At 37.4% G+C, this 21,594-nt stretch overlaps 1 protein-coding gene across 5 annotated transcripts; it reads left to right on the forward strand.

The window, feature by feature from the left end:
• Nucleotides 1-7,055: 7,055 nt before the first annotated feature.
• Nucleotides 7,056-21,557, forward strand: bin1a (bridging integrator 1a). Of its 5 annotated transcripts, none has more exons than XM_084422181.1 (20): nucleotides 7,056-7,321; nucleotides 10,159-10,239; nucleotides 10,353-10,407; nucleotides 10,508-10,602; nucleotides 11,983-12,078; nucleotides 12,164-12,274; nucleotides 12,361-12,453; nucleotides 12,790-12,875; nucleotides 14,318-14,393; nucleotides 14,840-14,895; nucleotides 15,093-15,137; nucleotides 15,587-15,665; nucleotides 15,791-15,913; nucleotides 17,484-17,561; nucleotides 18,261-18,278; nucleotides 18,705-18,944; nucleotides 19,258-19,329; nucleotides 20,200-20,262; nucleotides 20,357-20,458; nucleotides 20,533-21,557. In XM_084422181.1, exons 1-20 carry the CDS (start codon nucleotides 7,235-7,237, stop codon nucleotides 20,632-20,634), a joined length of 1,758 nt encoding a protein of 585 aa, XP_084278307.1. In that variant the 5' UTR covers nucleotides 7,056-7,234; the 3' UTR covers nucleotides 20,635-21,557. The 5 variants fall into 5 exon arrangements, with proteins under 5 accessions (XP_084278307.1, XP_084278308.1, XP_084278310.1 ...); XM_084422182.1 differs by having other exon boundaries at nucleotides 19,258-19,320; XM_084422184.1 differs by lacking the exon at nucleotides 18,705-18,944.
• Nucleotides 21,558-21,594: the final 37 nt, after the last annotated feature.

Raw genomic sequence — 21,594 nt, forward strand, 5'->3', positions numbered from 1 at the left:
AAAAAAGTGTAGAGTTACATTCAAGCTATTAATGAATAAATGAATACATTTCAAAAAAAAAAAAAAAAAAAAAAAAAGTTTAAATATGTAATTTTGGTGATCAAAGATGAGTTTATAGCATATGCAGGATGATGTGCTATTATAGGAAATAAATTTCAAATATTAAAAGAGGTGTAAGTTGGCCCCTACCTGGAGTAAAAAGCAAAGTAAAAATTTGTAAATTACAGGCTGATCTTGAATCTACCCTTTCTGTCAAAAATTCTAGAAAAGGCAGGATCCTCACAACTTTGTTCCTTTTTAGAAATAAATGGGATCTGTGAGGATTTCCAGTCAGGATTTAGACTGTATCACAGTACTAAGACTGCTCTCATTAGAGATAAAAAATGATTTGCTCTTATTATCCGATTGTGGTTGTATCTTTCTATTAGTGTTACTGGATCTAAGTGCTGCATTTGATACTATCGACCACAACATTCTTTTGAATAGACTCTGAAATTATGTTGGCATAAGTGGAATTGCATTGGGATGGTTTAAATCATATACTTATCTGACCATCATCAGCACTAAATGAAGAAATGTCAAATATATCTCAAGTTCTGTAAGGAATACCGCAAGGCTCAGTTCTAGGACCGTTGCTTTTCACCCTGTACATGCTACCCTAAGGAGATATATCATTAAGAAGCATGGCATTACGACGAAACTTACCAATTCACAAAATTAATGGAATGCATAGCTGTTAAAAAAAATTGTATGACTAGTAATTTCCTACTAGCCTACTTAATTCTGAAAAAACTGAGTTTCTAATTATTTGACCAAATACCCCTGCTTTCAATAACCTAGAGCAGTGATTCCCAACCACATTCCTGGGACCGACAGTGGGCGGGGTTTTGTGTGACGTCCACCTGTGAGTGCAGACACGATGGCTGGAGTGCGTTTACATAACACTGAGATCCGATCACAATGCGTCCTCGACTACCTCCGAACCTGGACAAGCGCGTTTACACTTGTCTTTTCAATGTGTATGTGGAAAACATCCTGATACAGGTCGCATGTTAATGCTAAGTGTAAACGCAGCCTAAGATCTGAAATGGGTGTGTCAGTCAAAGGAGACATGCAAAATGTGCAGTGTTGGGGGGCCTCCAAGAACGTGGTTGGGAACCACTGACCTAGAATACTGTCTAACACTTGATGGATGTTCTGTCAAGTCTTCGTCATCAGTCAGGAACCTGGGTGTGCTCTTTGATGCCACGTTTCTAGCACCTGTAAAACCAAAATTTTCTATCTTAAAAATATATCTGAACTACAACATATACTATCAATGACGAATGCGGAACAGTTAGTTCATGCATTCATGACCTCAAGGCTAGATGATTGTAATGCTCTACTGGGTGGTTGCCCTTCACGCAGAATAAACAAACTCCAGCTGGCCCAAAACGCAGTAGTCTCAGCCTCAGACGTGCCCAAGGACCGTTGGCTGAACGTCTGATGCATATGTGACCCTGGATCGCAAAACCAGCCACAAGTCGCACGGGTAAATTTGTGGCAATAGCCAACAATTCATTGTATAAATGTCAAAATATTTCTTTTATGCCAAAAATCATTAGGATATTAAATAAAGATCATGTTCCATGAAGATATTTTGTAAATTTCCTACCGTAAATATATAAAACATCTATTTTTGTGAGTGGATGCAGCACAATCAGGACCATAAATGGACAACATTAATTGTGATTTTCTCAATGTTTCGATTTTTTTGCACCCTCAGATTCCAGAATTTCAAATAGTTGTATCTCGGCCAAATGTGGTCATTTTATAACAAACCATTAATCAATGGAAATCTTATTTATTCAGCTTATGTATAAATCTCAATTTCCAAAAATTGATCCATGTGACATTTGGCACACTTTTCTGGAAACACTTCAGGAGTTTCGAAGTCGCGATCTGATTGGTTGAATTCTAGCCTACAGGATGTCCGGGAGATGTGAGAGTCGCGTTCTTTATCAATCCGCCTGGAAACAAATGCGTGACAATGAGCGCTTATCAGGATCAACTAAACGCTGGATTTTCAAAAGTATGTGGAGTTCGCGGCTCCATTGTTGCAGTAAACTTGTACAACATTCTTGAATGAATAATTTATTAGATGCACGCGGGTCTGTTATTGTCATAGACAGTAAAAGAAATGGCAGCGACCTTCAATGGAGAAAAGTGAAGCAAATTAGAAGCACTCACTTCCTGATGGCTGAGCGTACTGCGCAGACTCAAACTGAGCTTGATGACGTAGATGTGACGTGAGCAACCTGTCTGACAGTTGTAAGTCTTCTAGTAGCTGTGCCAAGAGAAATCTGAATCATTCCCTTCCGAATCTTGCAGAGACGGAGAGCGTGAGTAGGATCTGTCCATGAGCTAGGAGCAGGAGCAACTTTATGACTCTCTATGGGCTTCTCCCTTGACTTTATCGGACTTTATGCCTCCACGTCCCCCCGATTGACTGCAAGCTTCTCCTCCTGTCTATACGGTAATTTCCAGAGAGTCGCGTGGTTATGACACAATCGTTAGCCTGTTTTTACAAAAACTGCTTCTACGTAAGATACAAGGTAATGGAGCCTTGTATACATTGTCTTTAGAAATAAACAATGGACAAATAGAGTCTTTAAACGCCTTAGATGTAAAGTTATTCGCTGTCAAAGTGACGCCAAAATGAATGGGAGTCAATGGTATGCTAACAGCAGGTGATGGCTTGTTAGCCAATGGCGGCCCCCGGGGATGGTACGCTTTCCGGGTGCTGGATTGCCCCCCTGGTTATTGTAGGGACATAGACATTATAATGTCACGCCCCTAAACATGATGCGGCACAAAACGAACCGTGATTGGTTGCGTTACATGTCAGTCAAACGTCCTCTTGGGCAGTCCTTGGCCAAGAAAAGCTGCCTGCCGTCAGGTCTGGCTACAACGCAGCAGCTAGAGTTTTTACTAGAACCAGGAAGTATGACCATAAGTAGCCCAGTTCTGTCAACACTGCGCTCCATATTAAACATTGTATACATTTTAAATCTTTCTAATTACTTACAAATATCTAAATCCTTTTCCTATTTAGCACCTAAATTAGACTAATACTTGTCTTTTTGCTGTAAAATCTCTTTATAAAGTAAACATAAGAATAACATATTGTTAGTAAATATTTCAAGACGATAATTTACTGGACTGAAGCAACTTGATAAACCATACATAATTTTTCAGAAAAAAATCATGTTAAAATGGGAGTATCAAATGAAATACATTGAGGAGCATGTATTGGCACATCTCTCAAACATAACATTGTATTGCACTGAATTATATGTTTTGCGCCTAGCAATGAAAACTCCAGAGCTTTGATCATAAAACTAAGCATTTAAATGTCATCATATAAGACATATTACTGGGAGATATAGAGTGACAACTGATATTTATATACATTTTATCTAAGTCTGCTATGCTGTTATTAAGATTTCATTGATTTACAAGGTATCAGAATTTCATCTTACTTTTTGTCTGTATAGCAACTGCACCAAGTTCCACATTTCTACTCTGAATAAAACTGAGGTGTTTTTTCCTCCTCAAGTATCTTTTTCTTTTCCTTCTCCATATTCTCACATATTGTAGCAATAAGAAAAAAAAAAAGAAGCCTGATCTTCACAAACCATAAAGCACAGATATAAGACAAACTCTCTCTATCTCTCTCTCTCTTTGGATTTTTAAAATCTAATTATAATGGTTCAACAAACTGCTCCATTTACAAAACATAAAGCACAAATGCAATCTCTCTCTCTTTAGATTTTTTCCCCACATTTTGTTTTTACATTTCTGACTATTATTTCAGACTTTACAGGCTTAAGGTATTAATGAATTATAACCCTGTATTCCATTTTACTGGATTACACAGTGAATATTTTTAATACCAAGAATATAACAATAGGCTATGTTATTATTACCTTGCTTGATTAATGTGGTCCGCAGGTCGATGCTGCATTTTTGGCTTTTCTACTTTGATGCAAAGTTGTAAACACGTAGAGGACGTTGCAATAATAATAATAAAACATAAATAATACATTTTAAAAAGCAGAGCGGAGTATCAACGTTACCAAAATGTGACAGCGGCACTTATATTGAACAGAACTTTATACCACATGGAAAGAATAAAGTTGTGACTTGCTTTACTGATTTTATGTGTTTTATTATAACAAGAATATAGTAGGCTACTTTTCTTATTTGTTTTAGGAAATATGTGTCACAGTAAAGTTTTGACTCTCGGTTCTCCCTGGCGCTGTCTAGTGCTGAAACAGGACACGCTTCAGGAACATCGAATGTGTTTAGGCTCGTCTAAATAGGCATAGACCAATGGTCATTAATGAAATGTAAAGAAACCTTAGTTTATATACAAATACTGTTTCTGTTCATCTGTTGTTGGTGCAAGGCTATAATAGTAGGTTACACAGTTCCGGGTTTCAGAATCAGGGTTTCAACAGGCTGAACAACGAGACATTGCAGCACTACTGCCCTCCTGCGTATCAGCTGCATCAGCACAATAGCATTCTGACTTTCAAAGGCTCGAGAAATTTCGCCCGTTTTCAATCCTGTTTTCCTGCCACCTCAATACACCAATGCTCGCGCAACTGCAGGGACGTAACGGTGACTGTTTAAAAGACCCAAAATGGTCTTTTAAACAGTCGCTAAAGCGAGATACACAATTTTTTTTAAATTGAAATCAGACAAATTTACCAACAAAACAGGCATCAAGGCAACAATATTAACAACAGTCTACATGCGACAGTGGTTGAATTTGAAAATCCAAATGTAAAGACAATAAAAGCTAAATAAATTACTTTAAAAAATAATATTAATGATAATAAAATAATTAAACAAATAAATAAAATAAAGTAATAGTACACATGAATTAACAAATCTGCACAAGGGGCATGGAAAGCTACAGCCAATTCATTGAAAAAATGGTTCCAAATACCTACATGTATGACTGAAGATTTTAGCAAGTCCGAAAAGGTTGTTAACCAGATAGTGTTGTTGTGTACAATCTTTAACTTGTTTATAGCTAAAGGGTTTACTTGGTTACATGGACGTTGATGTAGGACATTTTGCTGTACAACTGAGACCAGAACAGCTTTAAATAGCTACAGTAAAAAAAAAGAGAGAGAAAAAAGGGCTCAGTTGTTTCAATGTCATTCTCACAATTTAGGCAAACCAATTTAGTGTTGAAATACCACTTCAAAGCGTCATCATAGATGAATAAGTATCTCTGAAACAGATACACGTGCTCCCTCTGTTGGTGCTACATTGAAACTTCTGAGGGAAGTAGGTTAAAGATGTTGTTTCAAACCTGTATGAATTTCTTTCTTCTGCTGAACACAAAAGAAGATATTTTAAAGAATGTTGGTAACAGTTGACGGTCCTTTGACTTCCATAGTATATATATTTTTCCTACTATGGAGTCAAAGGCTACAGTCAACTGTCCGGTTACCAACATTCTTTAAAATATCTTCTTTTGTGTTCAGCAGAAGAAAGAAACTCATACAGGTTTGGAACGACATGAGGGTGAGAAAATTATGACAACATTTTTATTTTTGGGTGAACTATCCCTTTAGATGTGACAATTTATATTAGAATACATTTCTTTAATGGCACTTTATGACATGCCTCATCATGCTTGATTTTGTTTATTTGCACATTTGTAAATTTAATTCAGATCAGACCATACATATATTGATATTGTTTATACTGTAAATGTGTTTTAAAGAGAATAATTACCATTAACAAAAGACATGCATGAGAAAATGTACATGAATGACTGAAAAACTCACAGGAATGATTCAATCAAGGGTTGTCAGACTGACGCTGATGCTTAATTCTATACACCTCCAGAAAATGTTCAAAGAGGGCAGTATTATGTTTTAAAGGCTCACATCACTGTTGTCTGAAACTACACTAAAAGGTTATAAATATTTGATGGAATGACTTTCAACAAGCAATCTCAACAATCAGATATTCATATGTTTAATTTAGATTGTTGACTGAGTGAGCTGGAATATTTGTCTTTTGTTGCCATTGTTGTGCATGCAACCGATCACTATTGGGTTTTGAAATAGCAATTATCACTTACTTCCCTAGAGGCTGTGCTTTTGAGGTCTCGCCACAAACTACAAATTCCCTGGACTGCCTCATTCTGGTGCTCCAATAAATCTTTGATCCATGAACCCCCAAGAACCACAAATAAATCAGACTAAATCTGCTGAAATGTGATGGAGATTTTGTGGAGAAACTTTGGAGTTTATGGAGTTCTGTTCATGCCAATCCACAAATGAGGCTGACCCATGTACAACCACAAACACTTATTTTCCTTTTTTCCTTCCTTTTTAATGTAGGCTATTTAAAGCACATGCAACTGATTGAAATAGACTACTGAAGCAGTTTTTATGATTGTTTATAGCATAGCTTAAAGTAGTAACCTATACATTTTCAGTAATTAAAGGGATAGTTCACCCAAAAATGAAAATGCTGTCATCATTTACTCTTCCTCAAGTTGTTCCAAACCTGTATGACTTTCTTTCTTCTGCTGAACACAAAAGAAGATATTTTGAAGAAAGTCGGTAACCAAACGACTGATGGACCCCATTGACTTCCATAGTAGGAAAAAATATATATACTATGGAAGTCAATGGGGACCAGCAACTGTTTAATTACCAACCTTCTTTAAAATATCTTCTTTTGTGTTTAGCAGAAGAAAGAAAGTCATACAGGTTTGGAACAACATGAGGGTGAGTAAATGAGGACAGCATTTTCATTTTTGGGTGAACTATCCCTTTAAGGTAGTCAATACAACTTTCTTCAGAAAGAAACTTGTGACAAAGACCTGGCTTCAAGTATAAATATTTCGGTTATATATTTCACAGTAAAACCATTGCAAGCAGGAACAATAACCCTAAAATATTGTGTTACAGCCTCGTTGCTGTGTGACATAAAAAAAAATGGTTTACTGTCCCTTTAAGACTGCGCTATTGTCATTGGTCAATGAGCATCTGTATATCGAGTGCGCTTGTGCAGGTTCATTCTATTCCAGGGGCGAGTGTTATTATAAGGCCTAGAATTTAATGCATCTGCATTGAAGGAAATAATACTCTATAGAATTAGATATCGTAACAAATGCTAATTTGACGCGTTACTTGCAAACAACCCAATCCGGATAAAAATGGCTGAATTACCGATGGGGAAAGTGGTCACCGCAGGGAAAATAGCAAGCAATGTACAGAAAAAAATTACCAGGGCTCAGGAAAAGGTAAGACATTTTAATCATCAGATACATATTTAAATACATCATCTCTCTCAACGCTGATCTCAGTGTTTTATAGACTAACGTTACCTTTCAGCACCATGAAACATTTAAGGCCGTCAGTGTTTCGTCCTCTAACGTGATGTATTAAACGTGCAATGTGTTAAGAGTCGAGGCTCATTACTAGCAAAAAGCCTACTAAAGCACGCATTTGCCTGGTATATATTTGCTAATATAATACATTTATGGATTTTACAGTATTGAAGGCGCAAGCTCGCTGTTTATGTCATTGCAGTGGGGGTGCTATGGAAACATATAGAAAACTGCGCCTGTTACACAGGATTTGTGCATTCGCTTGAATACCAAGATCATCTCTGTGTGTTTTAAGCTTAAATCAACCCATTTATTGCCTCTGAACCTTTGCATAGCTGTTTTCGTCCAATAGATGAGCGCGGCGGCGATGTCCGATTCGTGCACGAATCGTTCTTTGCATAGAATCTCTTCAGTGAATCGGTTCACAAAACAAGTCCGAACGATTCGTGCACGAAGTGGATGAAGCGGATCTCCAGTCATCAGCACACCGGGAACGGTCATTTTCAAACATGTCAGATTTTTAACGAGCCGAGAACTATATGATATAGGTGAATGTTAGTATTTTGGTATGTTTAGGATTGAATGCCTTAGTTTTCATTAGCTGAATCATGGCTACTACAAACTGAACAGATTAATTACAATAAAAACCTTTATTAATACAACTTCATTGGGAGAAACGTAATAAACACCGATATGTGCCTACATATGGCTTTATTGAAATGTTTTAGAACATTTTACGCTGGGATGACAGGGGCCATGTGATGACGCAATTACGTTTTTTTAAACGGTTCTTCGAACGACTTGTTCGAAAGAACCGATTTGCGGAAATGAGTCAGACTTTTCATCATCACAGTAAATGAGCAGCTGCATCACGCAATGCTGCCCATAGTCCTTCATCACTTTGATACCTGCGTCCTTACATTTAAAAACACTGTGTAAAATACTCATAAATACTCATAAAATAACATATTTTTAAGATTATTCAAACTCCAAAAAAAAAAAAAAGAACAAAAAAACCTTAAATTGTGGTTATAAATGTTAACAGTGGGATTAAATGGGTTAAGAGGCCATCTGGCTTTTCTTGCTATTGATTAGTTATAGGCCTATATCCTATAGAACAGCCGTTACTGAATAAGGCTTTCTTCTTAGAGACAAGGAAATTTGTAAATTTGGCTGGTAAACAAATATTCCAGTCAGCCACCATTTTTGAGCAATAGATATGACACTGACAATGTATTTATAATCATACCTGTCAACATTTGGATACCAAAATACGGGAAATCTGAACGGGGGGGGGGGGGGGGGGGGGGGGGGGGGGTTCTTTATTTTATTTTTTTTTTTTTTTATTTATATCATGTTTCTTTATTTATTTTTATCAATTGCAACAATTAACTGCATTAATTAATCACGATTAATTGCCATTAAAAAAAACTTACTTTTTAACATTTTATAATGTAATAATTTCACAATTAATCTCCAAATTAAGGTAGAAAAACATAAAACAGTATATTTTAAATATTTGTCTAACAGGTAGGAAAAATATACAGAAATTGAAGTTATCAAACAGTTTGCACTGCATACAATTTAAATTGTACATAGATTAATCCTTATTAAAGTAAAAAAAGATCTTTAGTCAAGAGCAGTGAGTGCTTTTCTCTGTTACCTTTGTTCTTTGATTAACTTTACTGACAGAAAGCTTTATTGGCTACTGTCTCTTTAAAAACAGCCGCTGACGGATCTCACTCGCGTCTCATTCTCTCACAACTCTTTGCTTTCATTTACGACTTTTTTTTAAACTAATTTAAGACTGCTCAGACTGCTCTTATGAGGATACTCGACAAAACGGACATTTTGACATAATTGCGTGTGTTAATGCCATCTCTCTCATGTTCGTCCATCCTCGGATGCTGCTGTTCTTCTTCGCGCGATTTTTTCCCCCTAACTACTTCAGTGGAAATCCCGCCCTGCAGCCGATTCTAAAGATTTTATTGGTCATGTGAATCACAGTACTGATTGCCTACACCAAACACTGATCCCTAAACCTACCCGTCATTGTAACCTTAACCAATGAAATTAGCTGCAGGGCGGGATTTTCGCTTAACTGGTTTGCGCCCATTGGGATTAAAAAAAAAAAAAAATTATAGAAAGATTAAAAATACGGGAGAAATACGGGAAAATATTTAAACGGGATGATAGCGGGATAGCAATGTAAAATACGGGAGAATCCCGGGAAAAACGGGAGGGTTGACAGGTATGTTTATAATATATCAGCATTTATTAAATTAAGTACGTGGTAAAAGTACTTCATCTGTCCAATCAGAGCAGAGTAGGCTCTCGGAATGGAGGGAATTAGAGAGACCGGATCCTTTATCGAACCATTTCGGACACTGTGAGAAAAACGGTGATACTAAATTGATCTCATCTTGCAGACGTACGTGTGCTATAGCCTGTATTATGAGAAAATGTAAGTGTGGTTTTTTTTTTTTTTTTTTGGATGCATGTTAGCCTATTGTAGGAGACAACCATGTTCTATGTTGTAGACACATTTACAAGATAATGTAGATTTTTTTTGTTTAACCTATGTAGTTCTACTCAATGAAAATATGCTATATTTGTATAGGGGCTCTGTTTAGTCATTACACACTGAAGACAACAGTTTCTTAATTATATATTTTAAAAAACAAGCAGTACACAATAAGTGTTTTTCACAATATATGAAAATGGTCAATAATACAATCATCTTCTCTCAGGTTCTCCAAAAGCTTGGCAAGGCAGATGAGACTAAAGATGTGGCATTTGAAGAGGGTGTGATTAATTTTAACAAACAGCTGGTGAGTGTTTTTCTAACTGTGGTCTTAATTATTTATGATTTTTTTCTTCTAAAGCAGTATAAGCGGATTCTTTGGTATTTTGCCTTTGGTCTATGACTGTGTTGCTCACATAGGTGGAAGGTACCAAACTGCAGAAAGACCTTCGGGCCTATTTGACTGCAGTAAAAAGTGAGATTACCAATTGATCAAATTACACACTTAAAATGAACATAAATTGAATATGTTGTTTTCTTACCCTTGCTGATCCCTTTCTCATGGTTTCCCGCAGCCATGCATGAATCTTCTAGACGCCTGTACGAGTGCCTGGATGACATGTATGAGAATGAGTGGTATGGAAGAAAGGATGTGGACTCCATCTGTGAGGTTATTGTTTTAAGTCCTTTTTTAGTAAAATGTATTTTACACTTTTATAGTAATTCAGGTCATTCATGTCAGGAACTGTGTTGTGAGCAAAGTATACATTTAGACAAAAATCTTTGGAAAGAATAATGCATGTTCTTCTGTAAAATCAGATATTTAAGTTTAAAATGTGTAGTATTTCTTGGAAAATGGACTAAAATATTTAAGACTCATCCTGTACAATCCAAAAAATGAAAATGAAAATGCCCTCCCCCAATACATCTTCAATTGACTGTCGATAGCAAGTAGCAACTCTTTGCCTAATGCCTATTTTAAAAATGGATGTCCTGCCTGAACTTTATTTTTCAAAAGAAAATAAGACAGAAAATTGCACTTATAATTTCATAACTTATAATTTCATATAACTTATAATTACGTAATTTCATGAGATCCTTAATGTAAAGAGTAAACCTAATGATGGAGAATGAAATTAAATTCCTTTAACACTTTCATTGAGGGCAGATGGTATCCGCTACAGCTATTCTTCTTTCCATTTTTATTGTTTTAACATCACACCCATCTGTCATTTCATCATGCTTGCAATACAGAAATGAATGTGTCTTCTTTTCTCCGAAAATTTCATTGCCTAAGATTTTTTTATGTTTTTGATAAATCTCTCATTGCAATTATTTGGTTAAAAATGCAGTTAAATGAGTAGTATTGGGAAACATTATTTCAGTTTAAAATAACTGTGTGCTATTTGAATATATTGTAACATATAAATGTAAATAGAATAAATAAAAGGAATTTTCAGCATCATTCCTCAGTCTTCAGTGTCACATGATCCTTCAGAAATCATTCTAATATGCTGATTTGTTGCTCAGGTAACATTTCTTATTATTATCAATGTTATAAACAGTTGTACTTGTTTTTAATTTTTCTTTTTACTGTCAGTAAAAAAATGAATTTCTCTTAAAAAAAAAGTTACCGACCCCAAACATTTTGTGTAGTGTAGGTGCATCCATTGTAAATGTCTTGCATGTCTACCATTTTTATTTGATTTCTTTCTATTTGATTGCTTTCTTTGAAAAGAATATTAGGAGTAAGGAAACAGATATGGGAGGTAATTCACTATAAATTAGGTTTAGACTCATCTATCTCCATCTAGTCTCTAGTTTATAAACATGTAAATGCAATATAGTTTTTCAGCACAGTAACTGCAAGAAACCACACAAATAGTGACACTAGATTTAGCTTAACTAGTTTTACAACTGATCCAGCTGCTCTGTAGTTATCTCTATAGATAGTGCTTGTCTGTGTGAATGTGGGGGTGTTCAACAAAATGTATTTAAGATGGTTTTGTATCGTCCTGATCTTTTGTGTCTATTGTTGTGTGTATAACAGGATTCAGACCTCCTTTGGACAGACTTCCATCAGAAACTTGTGGATCATGCGCTTATATCCATGGACACCTACCTGGGACAGTTTCCTGACATCAGAGTACTAAGATCTCATGATGATGTTGTGGTTTAGCTAGCATACCATGCTGTGAATTTCCATTTAATATCTGTAAAATTCTTTCTAGGCCCGTATTGCGAAGCGTGACAGGAAGCTGGTGGACTTTGACAGTGCACGACACAACTTTGCTGCGGTAAACAAAGGCAAGAAAGGAAAGGAGGGGATTAAGATCACTAAGGTATAGCCCTTTGTTTTTCAAGAATGTTTCAGGACAAAATATCCAAAGCATTTATTTTTGATTGTTCTCACTTGTTTTGTATATAGCCGGCTTCCTTGCTGGAGAGGGCCGCCCCGGGTTGGGCTCAGGGGATCCTGTCCGCCCATAACGTGGCTCAAACCAGCCTCTCCAGGAGTCAGGTGACACACTATAACTAATGCTACTACATTCTGAGCTGTGAAAAGAGCTAGCTAGTATTTTGATTCCCTCTCCCTCATCCAAGAGGACAATATCATCTTGCCAGGCCAACACAAATAAGAATCTTCTTCTCGCCTGGATAGATAAAGTTCAAATAAAATGAAATTCCATGCACATTTGGGCCAAATAAATGACAAATCAAACAGGGTAGGCGAGGCAATTCATCATGTTTGATTTAGCTGTATTCAGGTCAATCTATTTCAACAGCTAAAGCCTTGTGGGTGAATAAGATTATTGAACTTCATGTCATGCTTTGATGTAATTTTATGTGTTTATAGGCAGAGGAAGAGCTGGACAGGGCACAGAAGGTGTTTGAAGAAATTAATATAGATTTGCAGGAGGAACTGCCATCTCTGTGGAACAGGTGTGGATTTATTACTGTTTTACTCTCACAGATCTTCTCTGGTTTTTCTGTCACACACGTTTGACTACTGGCATTTACTGTCCACATTGCAGCTTAAGCCGCGGTGACGCTAGACTTTGAGCACACAAAATTTCTACGGACACTTCAACTGTCGTCATATGACGTAATACTCTGGTGTACATAAAATAATAAATCCCGACGTGTTTCCCCTTTTTTGTGCCATTTGAATCAGACATTAGCCAACGGTCTGTGGGCATGATGTCTGAGACTAGGAAGAACCTGTCTGACCGTCATGTAAAACAACCTACATCAGGACTGCGTTTCCCAAAAGCATCGTAAGCCTAAGAAGAACAATTGCCACCAATGGGCTCTACGTTTAACTTAGGCTTATGATGCTTTTGGGATGCCCAGATCATTTTCTTTATATGAAATTTATTGGTATATAAATGTAAAATCGATGAGAACCCAATATTAGACTGACATTCAACAACGCAATCAAATAATTGCACTAAAGTGCAAATATTGCAATAAGTGGAATTTGTGTCTGTTTTTTTTTATTAAAGGGGTGGTTGAATATGATTTCACTTTTTTAACTTTAGTTAGTGTGTTATGTTGCTGTTTGAGCATAAACAACATCTGCAAAGTTACAATACTCAAAGTTCAAAGCAAAGGGAGATATGTGCTTTTAAAGAAATTGCTTTTTAAGGACTACAACAAACGGCTGGTAGACTAGTGAAAACCCCTAAAATTTACATAAACGCCGCCCCCGGGAACGCAATTTATAGATTATCATGACAGAATATGCTAATCAATGACTAGAAGATCACTACACAAAAGCTACATAAATTCACCAACTAACCATTCAGAAATGTTGTCTACATGTTGTCACTTCTTCTTGAGTCTCTCCATCTTTCTGACTTTCTGAAAAGTGTTTGAAATTTCCAGTGCATGTCTGTGTGAGGTAAAAGGACACAAGCTCTTGTAGCTCCGCCCTCTGTGCTGGGAGCAGCAGCTCATTTGCATTTAAAGGGACAGACACAAAAACGGTGTGTCACCCTCAAAAAGTGACAATTTTAACATGCTATATAAAAATATCTGTGGGGTATTTTCAGCTAAAACTTCACATACACACTCTGGGGACATCAAAGACTTGTGAAAGATCTTGTGAAAAGGGCATTATACCACCCCTTTAATGAAAATGGTGTTTTAGTTTCAAGTACCTCTAACTAAATTCTGAACATTTTGCACAGATTCAGTGATATAAACCTCTTTGGCAATTTGGCAAATACAGTATCACCTGTGCACCCTGCTTCACGGAAATTATGTAGAAGCCTGACAATCTGATTGGCTCTTGCCATTTTTGTGTGGAATATGCTCCAGATTGGTTGTAAATGGTCCATGGGTGTACCATCTTAGATTAAATTGTGTCTGCTCTCTTCCAGTCGTGTTGGCTTTTATGTGAATACGTTCCAGAGTGTGGCTGGTCTGGAGGAGAAGTTTCACAGAGAAATGGGAAAAGTAAGGAATCCAGTGCAACACCATTAAATGACAGATCACTATGGTTATGTTCTATATATAACTTGTTTAAAATTTGTATATATTTAATATATAAGATGAAATTTATCCCCGTGATGATGAACCTGAATTTTCAGCATAATTACTCCAGTGTTCAGTGTCACATAATTCTTCAGAAATCATTCTAATGTGCTGATTTGATGCTCAAGAAACATTTCTTATTATTATCAATGTTGAAACTTAAGTATTTTTGTGTAAACCATGACAAATGTTTTTCAGTATTCTCTAGAAAGTTATTTCTCTCTCTCTCTCTCTTTATTTATATATATATATATAGAGAGAGAGAGAGAGAGAGAGAATAAAAAAGTAATAGTGATAGTAAAATATGAAGGAAAAACTTCTGCATTTTAAAAGATGTTTATTTTCTATTTCATTTTTCTATTTCACAGATCAATCAGAATCTGAATGATACACTGGTTAAATTAGAAAATCAAGATATGTCCAGGTCAGTAACATTTATATAATGCAATATACATAAAGTTTCATCGAGAAACACTTTTTTTTTTTACACTTGATGGTTCATTTTTGTCCATTTTGCATCAAAACAGTCTCTAAATTGTGCATATGGCAATAATTAGTATTGGTATAATTACACTCAATCACAATTAAATTAATGAACAAACCACAACACCACTCTCACAGAAAAACAGGTAACCAAGGGGTGAGGACATCAACAGCCCAGAAGAGGTAACAGCGGTAGCCCTACAGTGCTGTGTGTTTGAGGGTTTGTGTGTGCGTATGTGTGTCTCTGCATTCCGCCTTACTTAAGCTTTTTGCGTGCCTTAAAGTGTAGCCATTTCCAGCAACAGTTTTACATTTTGCAACTATGTGTTTTAGATGATGCCTTCCCAGTAGAGTTCACTGCATGAGCAGAATGATTTTGCACAGGAAGCAACTGCGTCTCAGTCTGCATGAATAAATGTTGCAATTGATACTATCCATCCTGTGTAGTTACACTATGTCAGTTCTGGCGTGAAAGTATCCCAGATAGACTTTTGGCCACACTGGTCATCTAGGGCTTGTAGTGTGAGGCCCTGGTACTTGATGGTTCCTGGTTCTGAGCCAAATGAAAGCATGACACAGAGGAGCTCATCGCAGCCATATACTGTATTTAGATCACTATCTGTACTTTTAAGCTCCAGTGAAAGAACACAAGATGCCAATCACACTTTGAGCCCAGGAGGACCGCCAGCCATTCCCAAATCTCCATCTAAGGTACTTTATGCATTTAGAAATCTTGTATTTGCAGTGTACGAAATATTGCAGTGATTTCTCATCTCTCTTTTTGTTAGCATCAGTGACACTGGTCAAACATATTTCTTATTTATGTGCGTTTCCAGCTAAAGCCAGCTGTCCCCCCGCCTCCTAAAGCTACTCCATCAAAGGATCTGAAGCAGGAGAGCATTATTAATCTATTTGGCGAGGCTTCCACTCCGAACATCAGCGTCACTTCGCCAACACAGGTCAGCAGTAATTTCTTTTTTTGCAATCCTCGTCTCCAGGCTAATACTGCTACCTATGATGGTATCATGTGAAGACTAGCTGTCAATTCATGAGTTGGAATTTGAATTGCAAGATGTTGAATTTGAGTTGGAATGACAGGGATTGCTAAACTTAAATTCAATAAATTTTGATGGTATAAAGAAAATGGGCAACAGCAGGTCACTTATCAGGTGTTCTTTTAGAAAGTTTCCAGCTTGTAGCTTGCTTGATGTTTGGCTCCACTTTGAAGACTTTAGGGTAAATTGGAAATGTTCATCCAGCATGGTTGAACTTGATAAAATGAAAGTTATTTTACAACGCAAAGATGCACTAGTCCTCAGCATCTAAGAGACATGCCAGTGAAAAGAGGAGAACAATCACATGATTATTTTCTAAAAATCGAAATAAACACCTCAATATTGCAATAAATCAAGGTTGAGCACTATAAGTCTCAGTTAAGCACAAGTGCTCAAAAGGGGCATAAGTAAACCAATATACTTCAAAAAGGTATCTTCATTATAACTGATAAATAAAATAATGTTGAGTAAAATTAAATAGTAAAAGCCTACTTGCACTGGACACTTCACAACTTCCTGCTAATGCACTTGCATTTGCTTGAAGTAGCCATGCTGAATAGATTGGGTGAACAGGGGCAAACCGCACAAGATACAGTACCTTCAATGCCCTCATAACAAATGTTTTGGAGTAAAGAGTACATTGTACATATACTTATTCAAAAATGTAGGCCTAGTCAAGTAGAGAGTAAAAGTTGCTAATATCTTTGATATTCAGTCAAACTACAAAGTAGCCAAAAATCTACTTAAAGGTATAGTGGAGGATTTTCCCGAATTTTGGAAAAGAACCGCCCTCTCCACTTTTTGAAAAAATGCACATGCGCAACACTCTACCTGCTCCCGAGAGGGAACGCCTATTAAACGTGTGCACGAGAGAGCATGCACGAGCCTAGTTCTCCTCGTGCACGCTCTGTTTACAAGTTGCTGTCGGTGCGTGACTTGTGCCAGGGCTAGCATCGCTAATCATAGCTTACATTAACTTTTACTAGCAGTGATTTTAAATGGATTTCTCCAAATAGCATGCCAAACTTTACCTGTCGAGTAGAAACTTCGCGACTGAGGCATCAGTGGGAAGCCCAACCTGTGCTTTTAGCGCACGCCAGCGTGTGAAATATTCTCCCAAAAACACTCTGGTCTTGTTTCTTTCTTCAGAGGCCTTTCTCTTCTTGTCATACAATTTGTAGACACTTTTTCTCTTGCGACCCTCAGACATTTTGAAAAAACCAGGTGAGAACGGGCGAGCTTCAATGAATGGCTGAAACCGTAGCTCACCACACATATACACCTGAAAGTGAAAACTACCTAGGGACGAGCACGTACGACGGCCTTACGTAAACATATCACCAGAATGATTGACAACTAGGAGGACCAATAGTCTTGATGATCCACCCGGAAAAAGAAAATCCTCCACTATACCTTTAATTACAGTAACTAATTACATTTACTCAAATACTTTACACCCTTTACACCACTGCAGTATGATGCCCCAGCCACTGCTAATCTGCTGGATATGGATCTGGACTCACTTCAGGCCGCCACCACCCCAGCCGCACAGGTCTGACGGAATTAAAAGAACTTGAGCTTGTAGATTTAGTTTATATCAGTGTTATAGTACTCGAGTCCAGAAAAGACCGGACTCAGACTCAAAGATCATATTTTCTGGCTAGTCGAGACCAGCTTATTTAAAGGCACACTATGCAAGATTTGTAACTTAATATAACGCCGCTGGCAAATGACGCCGCTAGCAAAAACAGCAATGCAAGTTTGAGAGGTGGCGTCCTGACAAATCTCGCGAGAATCACGACTTGCTTTACGGCACGACGTCACATACATCAGCAACATATGAAGCAGCCTCTATGGAAGACACTAGCACGCATTTCAGAAGTGAATCATGGCAGAGTCGACTAAGAAAACGAAGAGAGCGCGGTCGGAAGAGTGTGGAGACGGCTCTGCGTGAGTGGTATTTACGACAGTAACGTTAAATACAAATACTCCACAGCGACTCTAGGGGTCGCTGTTTGAGAAAAACGGAAACTGCATAGTGTGCCTTTAAGTCCGAGTCTTATCCAGACTTAAGTACTATAACACCGGCTTATAGTTTATTTTATGCATTATAATGTCTTTGTATGTATGTAAGCATATGTCTGCAATGGAACTTCAGTGTAAATGCTTCTTAGCCAAATGGACAAATCTGTTTTGTCCAGTCATTCATTTTGCTTTATCTGTGTGTGTGTGTGTGTGTGTATTTTGACAGAATTGGGATCCATGGGAGGTGAGTGTGCTTTTGATTGTTTACTCAAAGTTGTAGTGTACACCAGCACATATAACCTTTCCTTTTTAATTCAGACAGATTCTTAAGCAACTTATTTAGCTATTTCTGAAAGCCATTTCATTTAGTATATTTAATGGTAAGGGAAATGAATCTGCCTTTGTCAAACAGTTGCGAAACAGCTATTCCATTAAATTTCCTTTCACTCTTAAGCTTTCTTAAGTCTGTCTGTCCTGCTTTAACTGTCCATGATATTAATGTTGCACGTCCCACATCATAGTGTGTTCGGCTGAAGAAATGTGTGTTTTACACTCTCTCTGGCTCCTCATTCTTTCTCCACTCTGGTCATGCTTTACCCGGCTCCCACATGCCCCCCCCTCCCACCATTCCCCTCACTGCCCTACTTACCCACCCCCCTGCCACATGTAGCATACAGAGAAGGAAGCCGAGGTACCTCAGACATGGGACGATGATGGTCCTCAGACTGTGCACTCTGGCTGGGGTGATGATGGTACCCAGGCTACCTGGGATGATGATGATGGTAGCCAACCTGTGCATGCTCCGGCCACATTCCCCACCTGGAATGATGATGAAGGCTCTCAGCCTGTGCAGGGGAATGACATTGATTCTACCCAGAAGGCCGAGGGGTGGGACGAGGATGGGGCTCAGGTACAAATCTCATAGAGCTAGCTGACAGGAGCTGAGCTGCGCTGTACTGAGGCATCTGTTGGCATCACTGGATGGGAGCAAGAAGATGCTTAGCATGGCAATTGGGAGAATGCTGGTAGCAGCGCTAGTAGCAGCAGTAGTAGTAGTAGTAGTAACTGCTTCAACTGGGTTTGATATGTTATGAGAATAGCTGTGTAATTTGCATCTTTTTGTTCTCTCTTTCAATTCTCGGCTCTCTCTTGGTATTTCTACCTTTCATTCTTCTATATATTGGCCCTCTTCTTCTTTATCTCCTGGTCTTTCCTTTTTGCAGGCCACAGAACAGGCAGTTGTTACAGAACAGGCAGTTGTTAAAGAAGAGGCAGTAGCCGAAACTGTAAGTGACGTAAGTGAATAAAATAAAGCACAGCATATGGATGCAAAATAGTAAAAAAAAAAAACAATCTGATAATAAAACCCAAAGCAAGAGACTAAAGGACAAACAGGAATACTATAGGTGACCCAAAATTTGCGGCAACATACACTACTGTTCAAAGGTTCGCAATCAGTTAGTAATTTGTTTTTCTTTAAGCTTTTATTCAGCAGTGATACATTGCATTGATCAAAAGTTTCAGTAAAGACATTTATAATGTTGCAAAATATTTCTGTTTCAAATAACTGCTGTTCTTTTGTACTTTCTATCCATCAAATAATCCTGAAATAGGTTTTAAACATTGATCTTATCAGGGATATAAATGACAGGGATAAATTACATTTTAAAGTGTATTTAAAGGGAGAACAGTTATTTCAATTTTAATAATATTTCACAATATTAGTGTTTTTGATTAAATAAATGCAGCCTTGGTGAGCCCTCTTTCAAAAACAGAGAAAAGTGCTCCAACACTTTGGGTGACCCGAGTTCGAGTCCCAGCTCGAGGTCCTTTCCCAGTCCAATTCCCCTTCCTTGTCTCCCATGATTTCCTGTCTGTCCTTCTACTGTCCTATCTAAATAAAAAAAAGCCTAAAAATATAACGAAACAAAAAAAATCTTTCCGACCCCAATCTTTTGAACAGTAGTGCATGCTGATAATCAGGTGAGGGCTCCCTCTGGTGGACCGAAGGAGTAGCTGCAGACTCCACCATCTGACCTAAAGACATAAATGGTACATTAGGGACTCTTAAGCGTGTCAGGCACTAAGTTGAGCACCTTTCTTGTTTTGATGGTAATAATTCATATAATGCGATAAAACCTATAAATATATGTCTTTGCTTCCAGACTGCAACAGCAGCCACAGAGAGCACAGAGAGTGTAGAGATGCCAGAAGCCTTCCTGTTCAAAGTGAGTACAAAATGATGTTTTCATTTAACTAACAATGGTTTGTTAATCAGAATTTTAAGCAGTAGAAGTGAGCCATGTATTTGTGTGACTATAGGTGAAGGCAATGCACGACTACAATGCCAATGACTCGGATGAGTTGGAGATGAAGGCAGGAGATGTGGTGCTGGTAGTGAACTTTGAAAGTCCAGATGAGCAGGTTCGTATAGTTGTTTATTTCGTGATCTCAGTGGTGTTAGTTATGATCACCTAACTGACTTTGTGCGCTTACAGGATGAAGGGTGGTTGATGGGAGTCAAAGAGTCTGACTGGATTCTGCATAAACATCTTGGGAAAAAGGGAGTCTTTCCTGAAAACTTCACCCAGAGGATGTGAGCGCCTGTGATCAGCTTGATCTGTGACACTGTTCCCCCCTTCTATATTACTCCTTTTCGCTTCCTTTGAAAATGCAGACAAGAAAAACTACTATACCAACAAATGCACCGCCACAGGCAACCTGCTGGTTATGTTTGTGGAAGTTGTTGACAGGTTAGTCAGTGCGTTGTTTTGGGTGTCCTCACTCATATTTGTCATGCTTTAAGTATAAGAAGACAAAATAAGTGAAAGTATTTTTTCTAGCCTTTTCTAATAGAGGAAGTAACATACCCACAGTAAGTCCTTGCTGTAATTGTTTTTAGACTAGCCACTCTTAACCATTGCCCCATTTTGAGTGAAACAGTTTTAAGTCATATCTCATGAGCTCACAAACTGGTGAGAAAAACAGATAGTCTCTAAAGTCTAATACTGAGGACTATTTGAGCTGCATGATATATAATTATGTCACAGGTGGAAACAAACAGTATTTCTTTTAAAATGGTGAATACCCAGCTAACAAGGATGTGTTCTAGTGTTCTAAGAATGTTTTGTTAATGTTCACATTTATATTATATAAACAAAAACTTTTATGTTAGATTAATCGATTTGACAGCACTAATATATATATATATATATATATATTAGTATACAGTATGTATATATATATATATACAGTACTGTGCAAAAGTCTTAGGCATGTTAATACCCTGGCTGTTGTCAGATTCCTTGTGCATACAGAAATCTCACTGGATTATTACAATTAAAGGCAAAAAGAATGTTTGGAAATGTAAACTGATATTTCCTACTGACACACTACAGCAAAAGATATAAATAACTGACTTAAACCAATTTTTGGGTATTAACATGCCTAAGACTTTTGCACAGTACTGTATATATATACACGCACACGCACATATATATACATATATATATATGAATAGTTCAGATGCAAAAGCCTCTAAGTGCCATCTGAAATTGTCT

Source organism: Rutilus rutilus, assembly GCF_951802725.1.
Source record: "Rutilus rutilus genome assembly, chromosome: 10".
Classification (NCBI taxonomy): Eukaryota; Metazoa; Chordata; class Actinopteri; order Cypriniformes; family Leuciscidae; genus Rutilus; species Rutilus rutilus.

What these genes read in the sequence shown, in the direction of transcription:
- bin1a (XM_084422181.1), top strand. Translation starts at nt 7,235, where the DNA reads ATGGCTGAATTACCGATGGGGAAAGTGGTCACCGCAGGGAAAATAGCA. An exon ending in GCGTCACTTCGCCAACACAG is followed by an intron (nt 15,914 to 17,483) that starts GTCAGCAGTAAT and finishes ACACCACTGCAG; the next exon opens with TATGATGCCCCAGCCACTGC. An exon ending in CAGAAGCCTTCCTGTTCAAA is followed by an intron (nt 20,263 to 20,356) that starts GTGAGTACAAAA and finishes GTGTGACTATAG; the next exon opens with GTGAAGGCAATGCACGACTA.